This window comes from Equus caballus, chromosome 8 (assembly GCF_041296265.1).
Source record: "Equus caballus isolate H_3958 breed thoroughbred chromosome 8, TB-T2T, whole genome shotgun sequence".
Lineage (NCBI taxonomy): Eukaryota > Metazoa > Chordata > Mammalia > Perissodactyla > Equidae > Equus > Equus caballus.
Window position 1 is genome coordinate 31,632,077 of NC_091691.1, and position 15,494 is coordinate 31,647,570.

Below are 15,494 nucleotides of genomic sequence, written 5' to 3' on the forward strand. Positions count from 1 at the left end.
CTATGCCACCAGCCGGCCCCCAGACTTGTGCATTTTTAACATATAAAAATCACTCCATTTTCACGTTTGAGAACCAATTCATAATAAAATAATTGTTTTGCAGGACAATCTATGGTGTCTGAGTAAACGACGTGGCTCACACCGTCTGTTGGCCTCGTGGTCTCTCCTTTGCTCTCCCTGTGCCTGTTTATGGCTCTGCTGTGCTGCCCCTGTCTGTCCATCTGTCTGTCCGTCTCTCCCTCTTTCTGTCTGGGTCTGTTTTTCTTGGTTCCCATTCCTTCTCTCTGTCTCTGTGTATCCCCCCCCCCGACCCCGACTTTCTCTCTTGCTGTCCCCTGTTCTCTCTCTGTGTCTGTGTGTCTTTTTCTGTCTCTTTCACTGTCTCTTTCTCTCTGGATGCTAGCTCTTTCTGTCTGTCTGTCCTTCTCTCCCCACCTGCTCTTATCATCACTTGGATCACAAACTGGTGCCAGCTCCCCACTGTCCCCATCACCACGTCCCATGCACACCCACCTGGCGCCAGGCAGTGGCTTTCTGCAGGGGAGCGTCGTCCATCCCGCTAGCCGCTAGGCCCACCTGCAGTGGCCCCTCCACACCCCCACCTCCCGCCGCTCCTGGCTCCTCCGGCATAGGCCGTGCCTCGGCGGTCCTGGAGGCTGGCTCACCTGATGGGTGCCGCCTCATCGCCGCGGTCCAGCCAGTCCTGGGGCGGGATGATGTACATGCACCAGAGGCCCCAGTTGTAGCCGTGGGCCGCGCTGGCGTACTGCTGCACCTCGAACGTGTCGTACTTGATGTTGTCGATGGCGGGCAGCACGATGCGCCGGCGGTCCTCCCGGATCCGTGTGAGGGCGGGCTCGGCCCTGCGGGGAGGCCCATGCGGTGAGGAAGGGCATGGACGCTGGGCCCTGCATCCCATCCCCGAGGAGGGGCTGGCTCACGCAGCGCGGGCCGCCATGCCCGGGTCTGAAGGCCGGCTGGACCACTACCTCCTGGGCCGGATCCAGGGGCTTCACCTCTGGAAGCCCCAGGGGTCTTCTGGGCTGCAGCCCCCTGGCCCGAGGTCTCGCCCTTCCTGGGTTAGCCCACAGCTAACAACTGACTGACGCGGGATATAAAAACCATTTTGGCCCAACCAGTGACATCTCTGAGGCGCTGTCCTGGCTCCAGAGCTCCCTGTGGGTCAGCTGACCCTGTCCCCAGGCCTGTGTCACACCTCGGCCTCTCCCTCCACCGAATCTCACCTCCCACCCCTCCTTGCCTGCACCGTTGGAAGGTACATTCATTTACAAGCATGAACTGAGGGCTGTTAGGTGCCACTCCCTGTTCTAACAAATTTGAATACATTTGTGAACTAAAGAAGGAAAAAATCCATGCCTCAGAGAACTTAGGATACACTGGAGGGACAAGACAGTCTCCCAAGTAGTGTTGTGCAGTGCACAACCTACACAACAGTGTGTGGTGGCCCTAACAGGGCGGGGGCGTGGGGACAGACAATGATGCATAAGTGAATGATATCACACATTAGGAGGTGATGGGTATTGTGGAGGAAACACAGAGTAGAGTAAGAGTGGTTGGAGTTGCAGTTTTAAATAGGGCGTCTGGTGTGGGTTGCAGGTGGTGATGACCAGGAGGAGGTGTAGGCAGGAGTGGGCGTGTGTTGGGGGACGGGCATTCCATGCAGAAGGAACAGCCAGCGAGACCCCGGGATGTGCTGGGGTGCTTGAGGAGCAGACCAAGTGGCTGGAGTGGAGAAGGGGGCAGTAGGGGCGATGAAGCCGGGGAGGAGTGAGGCCAGAGGACGCGTCTTCCTCCTGTGCCCTCCCTGGGCAGCGGTGCGAGCTGCAGACCCTCGGAGGGAGTCCCGGGGCACTGGAGCAGTTTGCCCTGTCTCCCATGAGGATGAGATGCCCCCCAAGGGCCTTCCACCTGCCGCGGCTGACAGCACCCACTGGCCAGGGAGCCGATGCCGCTGTGGGGGACAGAGGGGCCGAGCGCAGGTTCGGGGGTCTGGCTTGGGCAGGGACAGCTGGGGGGGTTGAGTCCTCCGACCCCGCCGGCGAGAGCCACCGCGTGGCCTGCCTTCCTTCCTGTGTTCCGAGCGAGAGCCTGGGGCTTGGCTCCGCCTCGGCTCCACGAGGAGGATTAATTAATTACTGTTAGCAAAGTGCTTCGGAGATGAGCTGCTCTCTGCAAACGGCACGCCAGCTAACAAGGCAGTTCGTTGTAGAGACAGTTCTGGGAGGGGAGGGCTGTTGCAGATGGATAACGGGGTTTTCAGTTGTGACGATTAAAGTCACACAGGTCTAAAATGGCACTTTGACGTGACAGCCTCACGGCTTTCCCAGATGCCCTCCAAACGCCCAGGGAGTTTAACACATTACAGGGATGGAAAGGCCACCAAATGCCTTGTGCAGTGCGCAACCTACACGAGAGTATGGAGAGACCCTGGTGGAGGGCAGACAACAATATATAGTTAAGGATAGAAGGCGATAGCTGTCACGGGAAAAGGAGAGTCACTTCATGAGGGTGGCGGAGGAGAGAGAAACGGGGGCTACAAAGGGCAGTCAAGGCAGAAAGAAGCCAAATCTCAGTCAGACACGTGCTGGGACGGAACCAACCCTTAGAACAAACTCGTGGTTGGGGAGAGTGAGATGCCCAGGGAGGGCGGAGGGAGCGCGGGAGGAAAAAGCTCCCCCATCTGAGGGACACCAACCCCTGAAGCAGTTGGGAAAACCACAAACTTCGAGAGGCTTCGAAATGCCAGGCCCTCCCTGGAGCCAGCTGGGGCCCCTGAACCACACGCTGTGGGGCTTCCTCAGCACACCCACCACAAACCCTCTTTGTAGCACATACAACCCCTCCTTCCCCTCGGGGTCGTATCCCAGGGCACGTCTTCATTCAGACTTCACAGAGTTTAAAAATATGAGCGGGAGATTTGACATAAAAATGGTGAGTTTTAGTTTCTCTTGAAAATTGGACAAGCTGGCCACACCAGGCCCACTTTTCCCCACAGCTCAGCTGACGGGTACTGCGGGCTGCCCGGGTGTGGGGCTCACGTCCGTGTTCACTGAGGACCCCTGTAGACCCCCCACTGTGGGTCTAACTTAAGGAGGTTGAGCTGAGAGCATCCTGGTTCACCTTCGGGGGCCCCAAACCCAATGACAAGGATCCTCATAAAAGACAGAGGAGGAGAGACGCACACAGGGTGGCAGAGGGGGAGGCTGTGTGAAGGTGGAGGCAGAGGTTGGAGGGACGTGACCACCAGCCAAGGGAGGCTGGAGCCCCCAGGAGCTGGAAGAGGGTTGAATGGTGGTCCTCCCGAAAGCCGTGTCCAACTGGAACCACGGATGTGGCTTAATTTGGAGTCTTTGTAGACGTAATTAAGTTAAAGAGCCCAAGATGAGATGGTTCTGGATTGAGGGCGGCCCTAATTCAGTGACTGGTGTCCGTATAAGAGAAAGGCAGAGGCAGATTCGAGACACAGACCCGCAGAGGAGAAGCCACGCGATGATGGAGGCAGACATTGGAGTGATGCAGCCCCAGGCCAAGCGGTGCCAGGAGCCTCCAGAGGCTGGACAAGGCAGGAAGGACCCTCCCCTGGAGCCCCCAGGGGAGCGTGGCCCTGCCACACCCTGATCTCAGACTCTGCCTCCAGCACCGAGGGGAGGGTCTTCAGTGTGGGGAAGCTTTTGGTGGGGTGTTATGGCCCCCCCAGGACACTCCCACACTGAAGACCCTCCCTCTGCTCACGCTCACGGGTCCAAGGTGTCCGCTCACGTCCCAGGCCACCTCATGCCTCAGGTTGTCCCCTGCTCTGCCATCCCAGCTGGGAGCGTGTCTGACCCCATGTGCCTGGAGCCCAGCGCAGTTGAGGGGCTCCACCAACAGCCCCCAGGCCACCTCGCAATCACCTCGTGCGTCTGTCTTGGATCTCCACTCTGCAGACGGGATGGTGGAGGCACCTGGGGACAGTCGCCACCTGACACGCGGCTGCGGGCGCCCTCCCGCTGGCACTCGCACCACGTTAGTGACTGATCATCATATCACAGCTCTCGCCCACCGAGAGCCTTCCAGCGCCCTCCCCACCCGGCAGCCACTCATGCCTCTCACGTCGGCCACACGGGCTGGCGTGAGTGAGGGCTGCGGGGACGCCCCAGAGGCACCACCAGAGAGGAGAGGAAGGAAACACGAGGGGAGCCCAGCAGAGCTTTCCAGAAAACGCTGGAGCTCAGCCTGCTGCTCTGTGAACACACCCTCAGCCACCTGCTGTGAGGACGGCAGCTCGGGACAAGGGGTCTGGACAGAAGCACTGGGACCACCCTGGTCTGACGCCCTGTGGGGACCCCGCCTCCCGCTCGGTTGTGGATAGTTTGCTGGACGAATGACGCCGTTCTGAAGGCGCAGCCTCTAGAGGTGGCCCAGGGCTCTACCCTCAGTGAGCATGAGACCCCCGCCCTGGGTTGGGGACACAGACCCCGGGCGCCACCCCCGAGACCCTCGGTCACACAGACCTGCATTTCTGCCGACTCTCAGGGGCTGGTCAGGGGGCCACGCTGAGTGGGAAGGTCCCGAATGGTCCCTGCCTCCCTGGGGCAAGGACAGGCCAGGCCAGGAGCCCCAGCCTTCCTCCTGGTGGGTGGGCTCACTCCAGACTGTCCTGCTCCCCAAAGACAGCCCCGCCACGCCCCCACCAGGTCTCTCATCAGGGTGGGGCGGGGGAGGAACTTGTCAACTCTTTGATCTAGAATGTTCCATAAGAACGAGAAACTGCTTCCATCTGGTTCCCAGTGGCTCAGGCCTCTAGTGACTGACTGGGACCCTAGAGACTGCATGACTGCACAGCAACTGCCCCCAACCTTGTGTGATTCTACCTCTCTGGGGTCACAGGAATGTCCTCGTTTTATTCTGTCGCCTCCTGGAATCACTGGCCACTTCAGATCCTCTGGGAACGAGGTGGAGGCTCAGCTCCGTGCTCACAGACGCGTGTCCCGAGGTCCGCCCCCTCGCAGGTAGCTTCTGGGTTTGAGGAGCTGGGTGCGGAGAAGCCATGGGGCTGGACTCCGATGCCCCCTGGCCCTGCTGGGCTCGTCCCCTTTGCCCTGCAACCCACCGAGCAGGTGCTGGTGGACCCCGCCCAGGCTCCAGGCCCCTGGCCAGGGGCGGCTTAGCTCCACCAGCCTGCACCTGCCCTTACCAGCCGGTGCTGAACTCCACGTGGGCGTCGAAGAAGCCGACGACGGGGGCCGTGGCCGCCTTCCAGCCCTGCAGCCGCGCCCGGATCAAGCCTTCTCTCCTACTGTTGCGGACGATCTTCACGAGGCCCGGGTACCTCTTGTTGACGTACTGGTCCAGGTTGAACTTGAGCTCCACTGCGGGGAGACACAGAGTCACCCCAGCACCCCAATGTCCCGGGAGGGGCCCGGCCTCGGGACCGAGGTCCACCAGAGCAGGGCATGCCCGGATTCATAGGTCAGAAATGTTTAAGACAGCCCACTATGGTGGAGCGAGATCCAGGTGCTGGGGAGACCGCACGGGGACAAGATCCCACCCTCCTGAGGCCAGCATCTAGCGGGAGAGACACCAAACCAGGAAACAGTCCAAGCAGACGGAGTCGGGCAGAGGTGCATGTCAGGAAGACAGAGAAAGTGGGGCTGGAGAACCAGCCCTGAAAAGGAATGCAGCCTCTGGATGGATGGAAACAAGGTGAGTCCACACACACAACGGAGCATGACTTGGCCTCAAAAAGAGGGGATCGTGACTCACCCCACCAAAGGAGATACGCTGGTCCCAGAAGGACAAACGCCATGTGCCTCCCAGGGGAGTCACACTCGCAGAGAGAAAGTAGAAGGTGGCGCGGGGGCTGGGGGAGGGGCTAGTGTCGCTCAGGCCAGAGCTTTGTGTGGGACGATGAGCCCGGGAGAAGGGCGGTGGGGAGGGCTGCACAACCACATGGACGCACCTAATGCCCCAGGACTGTGTGCTCGTCTTAAAGATGGTCAATTTTACATTATGAGAATTCAACTCAATAAACTATTCAAAAAATTGAAGACGGCACATATAAAAGACAGGAATATATACGTGAGGAAACTCCCAACGGCCAATGTGCAAGCAACAAAATAAATAGCAATAATATCGGAGTTTAGCCAATAGGAAAAAAACAGAAAAAGAGAGCGGTCTGGAGCCCTCTGAGTGGATGGGGACAGCCGTCTGCGAAGACGACACGTGGGCTGGGCCTGGATGAGGAGGAGCCGTGGGGAACATGGGCGAGGGCTCCGGCCCGAGTCCCGGGGGAAGAGGGCGGGAGGGCAGACGGTCAGGGGCTGAGCGGGAGAGGCCTGCGAGCCCGTGGACCCAGGATCCCGCTTCCAGGCGCTTGTTAACCCTCCCCGAGCCGCGGTCTCCCAGCCTCCAAGCCACGGTCTCTCATCCTCCCCGGTAGACGACATCCACCACTGGGAGACCCATTGTCTCCCCGGAATCACGAGGCTGCAGGGGACGCCCCAGGAGGGCAGCCCTGGCCCCACGTGCGGCTCAAGCCGGAGCAGCTCCTCGTTGCTGGGACAGCCCTGTCCTGCCCTATCCAGGGAACGACCAGCGCTCGCTCCTCTGACAGCACCGTCCAGGGCTCTCCCCGGTGTGGACATCCAGAGAGACACTGGGCTGGCGCTTCCTCGGGCCCACCGCCCGCCTCCTCCTGGAGGGCTTCCTGGAGGGCGTCTCCGCTCTCCTCGGCCTCCTTACTCCCGAGGGGAGGGGTCGTGAAGGACTTATCCCACAGGCACAGCTCAGCCCCCGGGGCTGCTCATGGTGGGGTTCGGGCTCCCCTCACTCTGCCTCTGCAGAGGAACAGGCGAGGACGGGCCTGGGGCACCTCCGGGCCTGTTGGGGTCTTTGAGTCCTCTGTGCTTGGTGGGGGCGGGACAACGTGCCCTCCATGGAGCTTGAGGCTGAGGCCCCCAGGGGCTCTGGGTTCTGGCTGTGAGCCCGGCTCCTCCCCCAGCAAGCCGCCCATCTGCGCTCGCGTCTGCTGGTCGACAATAAGGAAAAGGGACCAAGAGAAACCAATGCTGGGGTCTTTCTGGACAGCCTCTGTGGGGTCGAACAGCAGCCTCCCAAAACTCATGTCCACCCAGAAGCTCAGAAGGTGACGTTACTCGGAAGTAGGGCCTTTGTAGATGTAACTGGTTAAGGAACTGGAGACGAAACCCTCCTGTACTTAGGGCGGGTCCTAAACCCACTGACAAGTGTCCTCATAAGAAGAGGAGAGACACAGACACACCAGGATGAGACCTCGTGAAGATGGAGGCAGAGACAGGAGCGATGTGGCCACAAGCCCAGGATACCAAGGTTGCCAGCAGACGCTGGATGAGGCAGCAAGGACCCTCCCGGGCCCCCCAGAGAGAGCACGGCCCTGTGACACCTCACTTCAGACTTCTGGCCCAGAGCTCCAACACGCTTTCCCTGGCTGGGCCCCGGGGGGGGCCCCAACTCACCATTGTCACTGTCATCGTCCACCAAGATGACCTCCTTGAGGAGCTGGGAGGGAGTGTGGTTGACCACACTGTGGACGGAGCGCAGGATGACTGAGAGGGCCTCATTGACGAAGATGAACACCACGGAGATCTGGGGCAGGTCGTCGGAATAGGTCATCTGTCTGCACCTGCAGGGGACACGGCATGTGGGAGCGGTCAGTGCTGGACGCAGCGCCCCACAGGAGGCCAACTCGGGCCACTTCTAAATCCTGCTGCAAACAAAGGAGTGACAGCAATGCTGTAAATGGAAAAGGACCAAACGTAGCAAGAGAGACAATGCGGCTACATTCGCCTGAGAAGCCGTGGAGCAGGAGCCCACTGACCCCCACCGGAAAGTAGAGACTTGCGCCTGGAAGGCATTCAAACCCCGTGGGGACCACATGGACCCTTTCCTCTGGGTGCCTTCAGAAGGCATGGAAGAGAGGTGATGGGGAAGGGTGATCACGTCACATGTGGTCCAGTGGAGGGGACCGGGAGAGCCCCGGCCCACAGCCCACGTTGGTCCCTCAATGCCCAGCTCTGGTCTGCATCCCGCGTGGGTGTGGAGCTGGTGGCTGCTGGGCAGGTGGCATCTACTGGGTGAGTCCTGCACCCAGCAGGTGCTGTGCCCTGAAAGGACATCCGTGTAGACAGTGATGGGCAGCCCGATGGCAGAATGCAAGTGTCCAATGAGGGCTGTTGAGACAGAGAGGTGCCTGCAGGGGGAGCCTGGGATCAGAAACCAAGAGGAAGCAACGGCCTTGCCAGACCTACGACTCGAGGGATTAAGGAGACGGAGGGGGTGTTGTCCTTCCAGAGGTCGACTCATGAGGGTAGGGGTGTGGGAGAGGAAGAGAAAGGAGCAGGGAGAGCGAAATATCCCACAGTTGGGATGTGGGATGAGGACAGGGAGGGAATGGGGAGGGGTCTGGGGCGCATAGTGAGCAATGTTTTGTTTAAATGACAGTTAAATGAAGTTTATATACTGAAGTTTATATAAATGAGTCTGGAGAAAGCAAAGGTGGCTGTTAATGTAATAATGTAACAGAATAAATTCACAGGGGACAAAAGGGAGTGAATAGAAACTCAGTAAAACTGTCAAAAATAAAGAGACGGAAAAAAGAGGAAACGAAAAATAAAGTAAGTGACTAAGAAAAGCAAGCGAGAAGGAACCCAGCTGAGTGTGTTGGCCGCTGTAATAAATGTAAATAAACTAAATCTCTCCTTAAAATGGCAGAGGCCGTTCAATTAACTTAAATACTCCCACACACGCACACACAACACTGATGTTTGTTGTTTACGACACACACAGTTAGAATAAACTGATAAAAAAGTCAAAAATACGCTGAAATGGGAAGGGGCCCCAGGCAAATCCCACTCCCTAAACCAGCAACAAGGCGCAAACATTGCCCAGGACAGGACTTCAGGTTGAAAACCCCACACTGGATAAAGAGGGCTCTTCACAAAGGGGCAGAACCGGTCCTGAGCCATTGCCACAAGGCGACAGGCAGGTGCGTGTGAAAGGAGAACCGGCTGGAAACATGAGGGCTTTGGTGCAAATACAAGTGCACACCGTCTTCCAGTCTGTCGGGCGGACGGAAGAGCAGCCCTATGAGGGGTCTCCTAGTGCGTCCCCGATGCCGGCAGGGAAAGTGTGTTTCCTTGTCCCCATGAATGCTTACAGACAGTGGTCATGTATGTGCAAAACAGAAAACCTCAGGTTTTTACAAAGTGGAGACTTTACAGGCCAGGTTGGCTCTGCAGGTGTGACCCCGGCAGTCACGTGGCCCCTCAGGAAGGGCCCCCGCCATCACAGCCCTCGCCCTGCGCATCTGTGCTCCTCTCCTCAGGAGGCCACCCGTTGCTGGGTTAGGGCCCCGCTGCGCCCCTGAGACCTTGTCTTCACTAATGACGTCTGCAACAACCCCACTTCCAAATCAGGCCACCTCGGAGGTGCTGGCATCAGGACCCAACACATCCTTTTAGGGGACACAACTTAGTCCAAAACACCAGTAACGCTGATTCCACACTGAGGACGAGCTGCTATCACGGGTCATTGGATTCTCGGGGGCTGAGGGTGGGCACGGGTCAGAGCTGTCCTAGAAAGATAATCAATACTGATGATAACCAATCACGATGATCAGCAATCATGATGACAACTGATACTGACGATTAATAATGTTGATAACTAATAATAATGATCACCAATCATGATGATCACCAATCATGATGGTAACCAATAACGATGATAACTGATAACAATAACTGATACTGATGATAACCCATAATGATGATTAATAATGTTGAAAACCAATAATAAGGATCACTAATTATGATGCCAGGAACAGCTAAGCCCCCTGGGGCTGGCATGTGCTCCGCATATATCTTCCCACTCACTCCCACTTACTCCTTCCAGGAGCCCATTTATTTATTTATTTATTTATTTATTTTTTAGAGATTGGTGCCTGAGCTAACATCTGTTGCTAATCTTCTTTTTTTTTCCCTTCTTCTTCTCTCCAAAGCCCCCCAGTACATAGTTGTATATTCCAGTTGCAGGTGTTTCTGGTTGTGCTGTGTGGGACGCCGCCTCAACATCGTCTGATGAGTGGTGCTAGGTCCGAACCCAGGATCTGAACTGTCAAAACCCCGGGCCTCTGAAGCGGCGTGTGCCAACTTAACCACTCGGCCACGGGGCAGCCCCCAGGAGCCCGTTTTAAAGGCGAGGAAGCTGAGGCACGGAGGGCTGATTTCCCTTCCCGCAGGATGCGCTGGGCTGGGACTCGAACCCAGGCTGGCCACCTCAGGTGGGAGGTGGGACCGGGAGCCGCCCCGGCACAGGGAGGAGAGAGCCTCCAGGCCGCCCTCCCCCTCCTGTCACATCCTCAGGGTCACAGCTGGAGTGAGCAGCGCAGCCCTCGGAGCCGGACGGGAGGGAGCCGCTCATCGTCGGCGCATTGACATGGGCCCCGATGCTCAGCCGGGGGCTTCATCTCTCAGAAAGAAGCCTTCACTCCACCTTTCTGTAGAGGAGAAAGTTGGAACGCATGATTTTCATGAACTTGCAAAATGCGTAAAACAGGAAAAATCCTTGAGGGAGGACGTCCATCTTAAGAGGCACTGCTGGAGGAACTACCAGTGGAAAGGCAGCGTTCCCGAGAGGCAGGGCTGTGGGAGGAGGCCTGTGGGGAGGCTGCGCTCACTGCCCGGCCAGACGGCCATCGGGTCACGAGCGCCTGCACCATCTCTCCCCGAGCTCAGCGCCCTGTGCGTCCTTTCAAGCGTCTCGTTCACCCACTGGCTCTTTAGAGTCGATCTCCCCACCAGAACGCAAGCACCCCAGGAGCAGGCACCCAGAGCTATGCCTGCACACAGTAGGTGTTCACAAACATTTGTCAACCGGTGGACGAATGAGCAGTGGATGGACCCACTGCGCACAGCCCGGCCCAACACACTGTGAGCCTCTCCCGGCTCTGTGCCAGCTGCCCTCGTCCCCGCACAGCCCCCACTCCTGTCCAAGGTGTGGAGGAAGCCGGTCGACTTTGGAGGGCCTGGGGCCCCCGCCCTTTCCTCTCCCTCCACACCGGGTCAGGAGCCGTGGGGCCTCTCGGGCCTGGCCACGGGCCACCTGCACCTGTCGTGGAGCACTGTCGACCAGCAGGAACCGATCCTACACCTGCATGAAGTCGGCCAGCATCCGGCTGCTCTTCCCTGAGGACGTCTGCACGCGAGTCATCGCTCTCACAGCTTCGCATGGGCGCACAGAGGAGATCCTGTGCTGCCAGAGAGGGGAGGGGCTTTGGTGGGCATGCACGGAGCGGAGGGGTGGGGAACGTGGGGGGCGCCTTCAAGGAGAAGCCACCAGGAGTGACCGTGAGTTTAGACCCAAATTAGTCCGCTAGGGCTGCGTAACAAGCACCACAGCCTGGGCTCAAACAGCAGATTATCCTCCCAGTGCCAAGGCTGGACGTCCAAGATCCAGGCGTGGGGCTGGTTCCCCTGAGGCCTCTCTCCTTGGCGTGTAGACGGCCGTGTCCTCACGTGTCGTCCCTCTGTGCGTGTCTGTGTCCTCTTCTCCTCTTGTTAGGACAGAGTCCTGATGGACTGGGCCCACCGTCTGAACTCAGTCTCCTCTTTAAGACCCCATCTCCACACACAGTCCCTCCTGAGGTTCTAGGGTTAGAGCTTCAATGTGCGAATTTGGGGGACACAGCTCAGCCCACGAGACCCAAAGGGTGAGGAGGAACCAGCCTCACGAGGCCTGGGGGACGAGGGACCCTCGGGCACCATTGGGGGTGACGCAGAGCAGAGGGTGCTCACCGTGGTCGGGCTCCCGCCATGTCGCTCCCTCTACACCTGGCAGATCACGCCTGTCACGGACACACGCAGCTTCAAACTGCCTTTCAATTAGAAATAGTGCAGCATAGACAAAGCGTGTGGGTCCAGCACGAATTTGCATAAAGTCATCTCTTGTGCTTATAACACAATCCTCTTCGCAGTTTAAAAAAAAAATTGGTGTTAAACACGGAGCAGATAGAAAGGGGTGTTTCTCATACACAGCAAGGTGTGGCGGTCAATGAAGCAACAAAGAGCCTGGCGGTGCCCAGCCAAGAGCGGGGACACGCCCCTCGCCCGCGGCCAGCATGCGCAGAGGCCACACTCTGACTCCCTGGGTTGCCTCCACTCTCTCCTGAGGTCCAGCGCATGTCTGTCCCCAGGTCCCAGCGGCGTGTCCGCGTCCCCAGGTCCCAGCTGCGTGTCCGCGTCCCCAGGTCCCAGTGGCGTGTCTGGGCCTCGGCCACATGGATGTCATCTTGTGCCCACGCTCCTGCATCCTGCGCTTCCCACCGAACGTTCAGCCCCTGGTTGCCGCTGGGCTGTGGCAGTTTCAGGACAGTGCAGTGTCCCTGGCTTGAGGAGGTCACCACGTGTACCTCATCCTGCTCCTGGTGGACCCCACGTGCTTCCAGCTCTCAGCCCGCAGGTGTGCGGCTGGCGCGTCCTCTCCCGGGTGGGCTCCTGCACCTGAACTCGCCCTCCTGTGCCTCCGGCTCTGCAGCCCGTCTGTGCAGTGACTGCAGTGTTTGCAGCTCCGGCCTGTGCCTCTGCCCGGTGGGAGCGTCCCCCCCGGGGGCTCCGACGTGACTGAGGGAGATGAAAACACAGCGCCAGGCTGCAGCCCTGGAATAACTCCGTTTAAGTGGAACCAGAGAGTTCGTCTCTGTACATAAATAGCACCATTTCCGTCAGACAGAAAATTAACCAAGTTTATGGCGTTTGGAAAGGACTGGAGTCTGGCAAGGGCGCTGCTTGGAGAGAGCTGTGATGCAGTGACCGTGGCCGGCCCCATAGCGGGGTGGACAGAGGTGTGGGCACAGAGGGAGGGGACGTGGGGGTGGGGACAGGGGAGGGCACACAGGCATGGGGACAGAAAGGCCGGGAGCCACGGGGCCCCCATCACCCCTCCCGAGCGCCGAGGCTCTTGGTTCATTTTAAAATTGAAGGAAGACCAACGCATGGTGTGCGGCACACATTGAAACTTAGCTGATCAACGTTTCAACATTCAAACCTGCAGCCAGGGTGTCCCTCTCTCCCCAGATGGACACGAGCAGGAGACAGCGCAGACTCACCTCCCCAGCCCTGCCCTCTCCAGCCGTCCCCTCTGTTCCCCGGGGTGACCAGCCGTCCCCTCCTGCAGCTCCACCGCTGTTCAGGCTGAGTCTGGATGGGGTCTCACCTACTCTCCCCTGACTCCTGGGGCCTCTCACCTAGCCCACCCATTCCTCCTCCTGGACACATTGTCCTCCTCTCTCTTCTGGGGGCTCCACTGTCCCGAGAAGGGTGCCATCTCTAGGACATGCGAGCTGGGCCCCTGCACCCCACACTCCTTGGAATTCCCTTCGGATCACCCCACAGCCCCCTGGATCTTCTGTGAGCAAGCCAGGCCTGCTCCTGCCTCGGGGCCTTGGCACACCCTCCCTCTGCCTGGACAAGTCTCCCCAGGCGGCCATGTGGCTCCCCCTCAAGGACGCTGGAGGCTCACCCGCAGCCTCTCTGTGAAGCCCCGCCCACCTCACCCATGTCTGCTCTCCCTCTTTATTTCTCCCGGGACTCGTTCACTGACTGCATCTCTGCTCCCCTCTCCCTCTGGGCTGGAGCTGCATCTCTGCTCCCCTCTCCCGTTCACTGCCCCCAGGCACCTACAACGGGTGAATGTCTGTGCATCATTCTGTTTGAGGGTAACGTCTACAGTGTAAACTTGATTTGCAGCTATTTTCTCCCAGTTGGTGGGTTATCTTTTCATTTTGTTGATAGTTACCTTTGCCTTGTAGAAGCTTTTTAGTCTGATGTGGTTCCACTTGCTTATTTTTTCTTCTATTTCCCTTGTCTGAGTAGGCATGGTATTCAAAAACATACTGCTAACTCCTGTGTCAGAGAGCATACTGCCTATATTTTCTTCTAGGAGTTTTATGGTTTCAGGTCTTGGATTCAAGTCTTTAATCCATTTTGAGTTAATTTTTGTGTGTGGTTTAAGATGATGGTCTACTCTCATTCCTTTGTGTGTGGCTGTCCAGTTTTCCCAACACCACTTACGAAGAGACTTTGCTTTCTCCATTTCATGTTCTTGGCTCCTTTGTTGAAGATTAGCTGTCCGTAGATGTGTGGTTTTATTTCTGGGCTTTCAGTTCTGATCCATTGATCTGTTTGTCTGTTTTTTGTGCCCCTACCATGCTGGGTTGATTACTGTAGCTTTGTAGTACGTTTCGAAGTCAGGGATTGTGACGTCTCCAACTTTGTTCTTTTTTCTCAGGATTGCTTTGGCTATTTGGGGTCTTTTGTTGCCCCATGCGAATTTTAGGATTCTTTGTTCTGTTTCCATGAAGAATGTCATTGGGATTCTGATTGGGATCGCATTGAATCTGTAGATTGCTTAGGTAATATGGACGTTTTAACTAAGTTTATTCTTCCGATCCATGTGCATGGAACATCTTTCCATTCCTTTATGTCTTCTTCAATTTCTTTCAATAATGTCTTATTGTTTTCAGTGCATAGATCTTTCGCCTCCTTGGTTGAGTTGATTCCTAGATATTTTATTCTTTCTGTTACAATTGTAAATGGGATTGTATTCTTGACTTCTGTTTCTGCTAGTTCATTATTAGTCTATAGAACTACAACTGATTTTTGTAAGTTGATTTTGTACCCTTCAACTTTACTGTAGATGTTGATTATTTCTAATAATTTTCTGGTGGATTATTTAGAGTTTTCTGGAACACAAACTGATGCAACCACTATGGAAAACAGCATGGATATTTCTCAAAAGATTAAAAATAGAAATACCATACAATCCAGCTATCCCACTACTGGGTATTTATCCAAAGAACTTGGAACCTACAATTCAGAGAGACCCATGCAGCCCTATGTTCACTGCAGCATTATTCACAATAGCCAAGGATTGGAAGCAACCCAAGCGCCTTTCAACTGATAAGTGGATAAAGAAGCTGTGGCATACATATACACAATGAAATACTACTCAGCCATAAAAAAGACAAAATCGTCCCATTTGCAACAACATGGATGGACCTTGAGGGTGTTATGTTAAGTGAAATAAGCCAGATAGAGAAAGACAAATGCCACATGATATCATCATATGTGGAAGATAAACTAACACACGGACAAAGAGAACCGTTCAGCGGTTACCAGAGGGGAAGGGGGCGGGGGTGGGCATAAGGGATAAAGGGGCACATGTGTCTGGTGATAGATGAAAACTAGACTATTGGTGGTGAGCACGATGCAGTCTATGCAGAAACTGATAAATAATAACGTACATCTGAAATTATGCGATATTATAAACCGTGATGATCTCAGTAAAACAAAAGTGTAAACTTGAGGCTCAAACAATTTGAGGAAACATTCGCCACATGCACACACCACACCCACACAGACACACACGCGCACACACGTGCATGCATCCCACACCCCATA

General features: G+C 56.6%; 1 protein-coding gene across 3 annotated transcripts in view; it reads right to left on the reverse strand.

Moving 5' to 3' along the window:
- The window catches only part of GALNT9 (polypeptide N-acetylgalactosaminyltransferase 9), a 98,346-nt gene that overhangs the window by 40,459 nt on the left and 42,393 nt on the right, over positions 1 to 15,494 (reverse strand). For all 3 annotated transcript variants that reach the window (XR_002809813.2, XR_011441417.1, XM_023647374.2), the window contains exons 3-5: positions 7,497 to 7,663; positions 5,198 to 5,372; positions 666 to 863 (exon numbers count right to left, since the gene is read on the reverse strand). Coding sequence is in view for 1 of the 3 variants with exons in the window: in XM_023647374.2 (XP_023503142.1) it covers positions 666 to 863; positions 5,198 to 5,372; positions 7,497 to 7,663 (540 nt within the window). In the remaining 2 variants the exon portion in view is untranslated. The remainder of the gene's footprint in view (positions 1 to 665; positions 864 to 5,197; positions 5,373 to 7,496; positions 7,664 to 15,494) is intronic.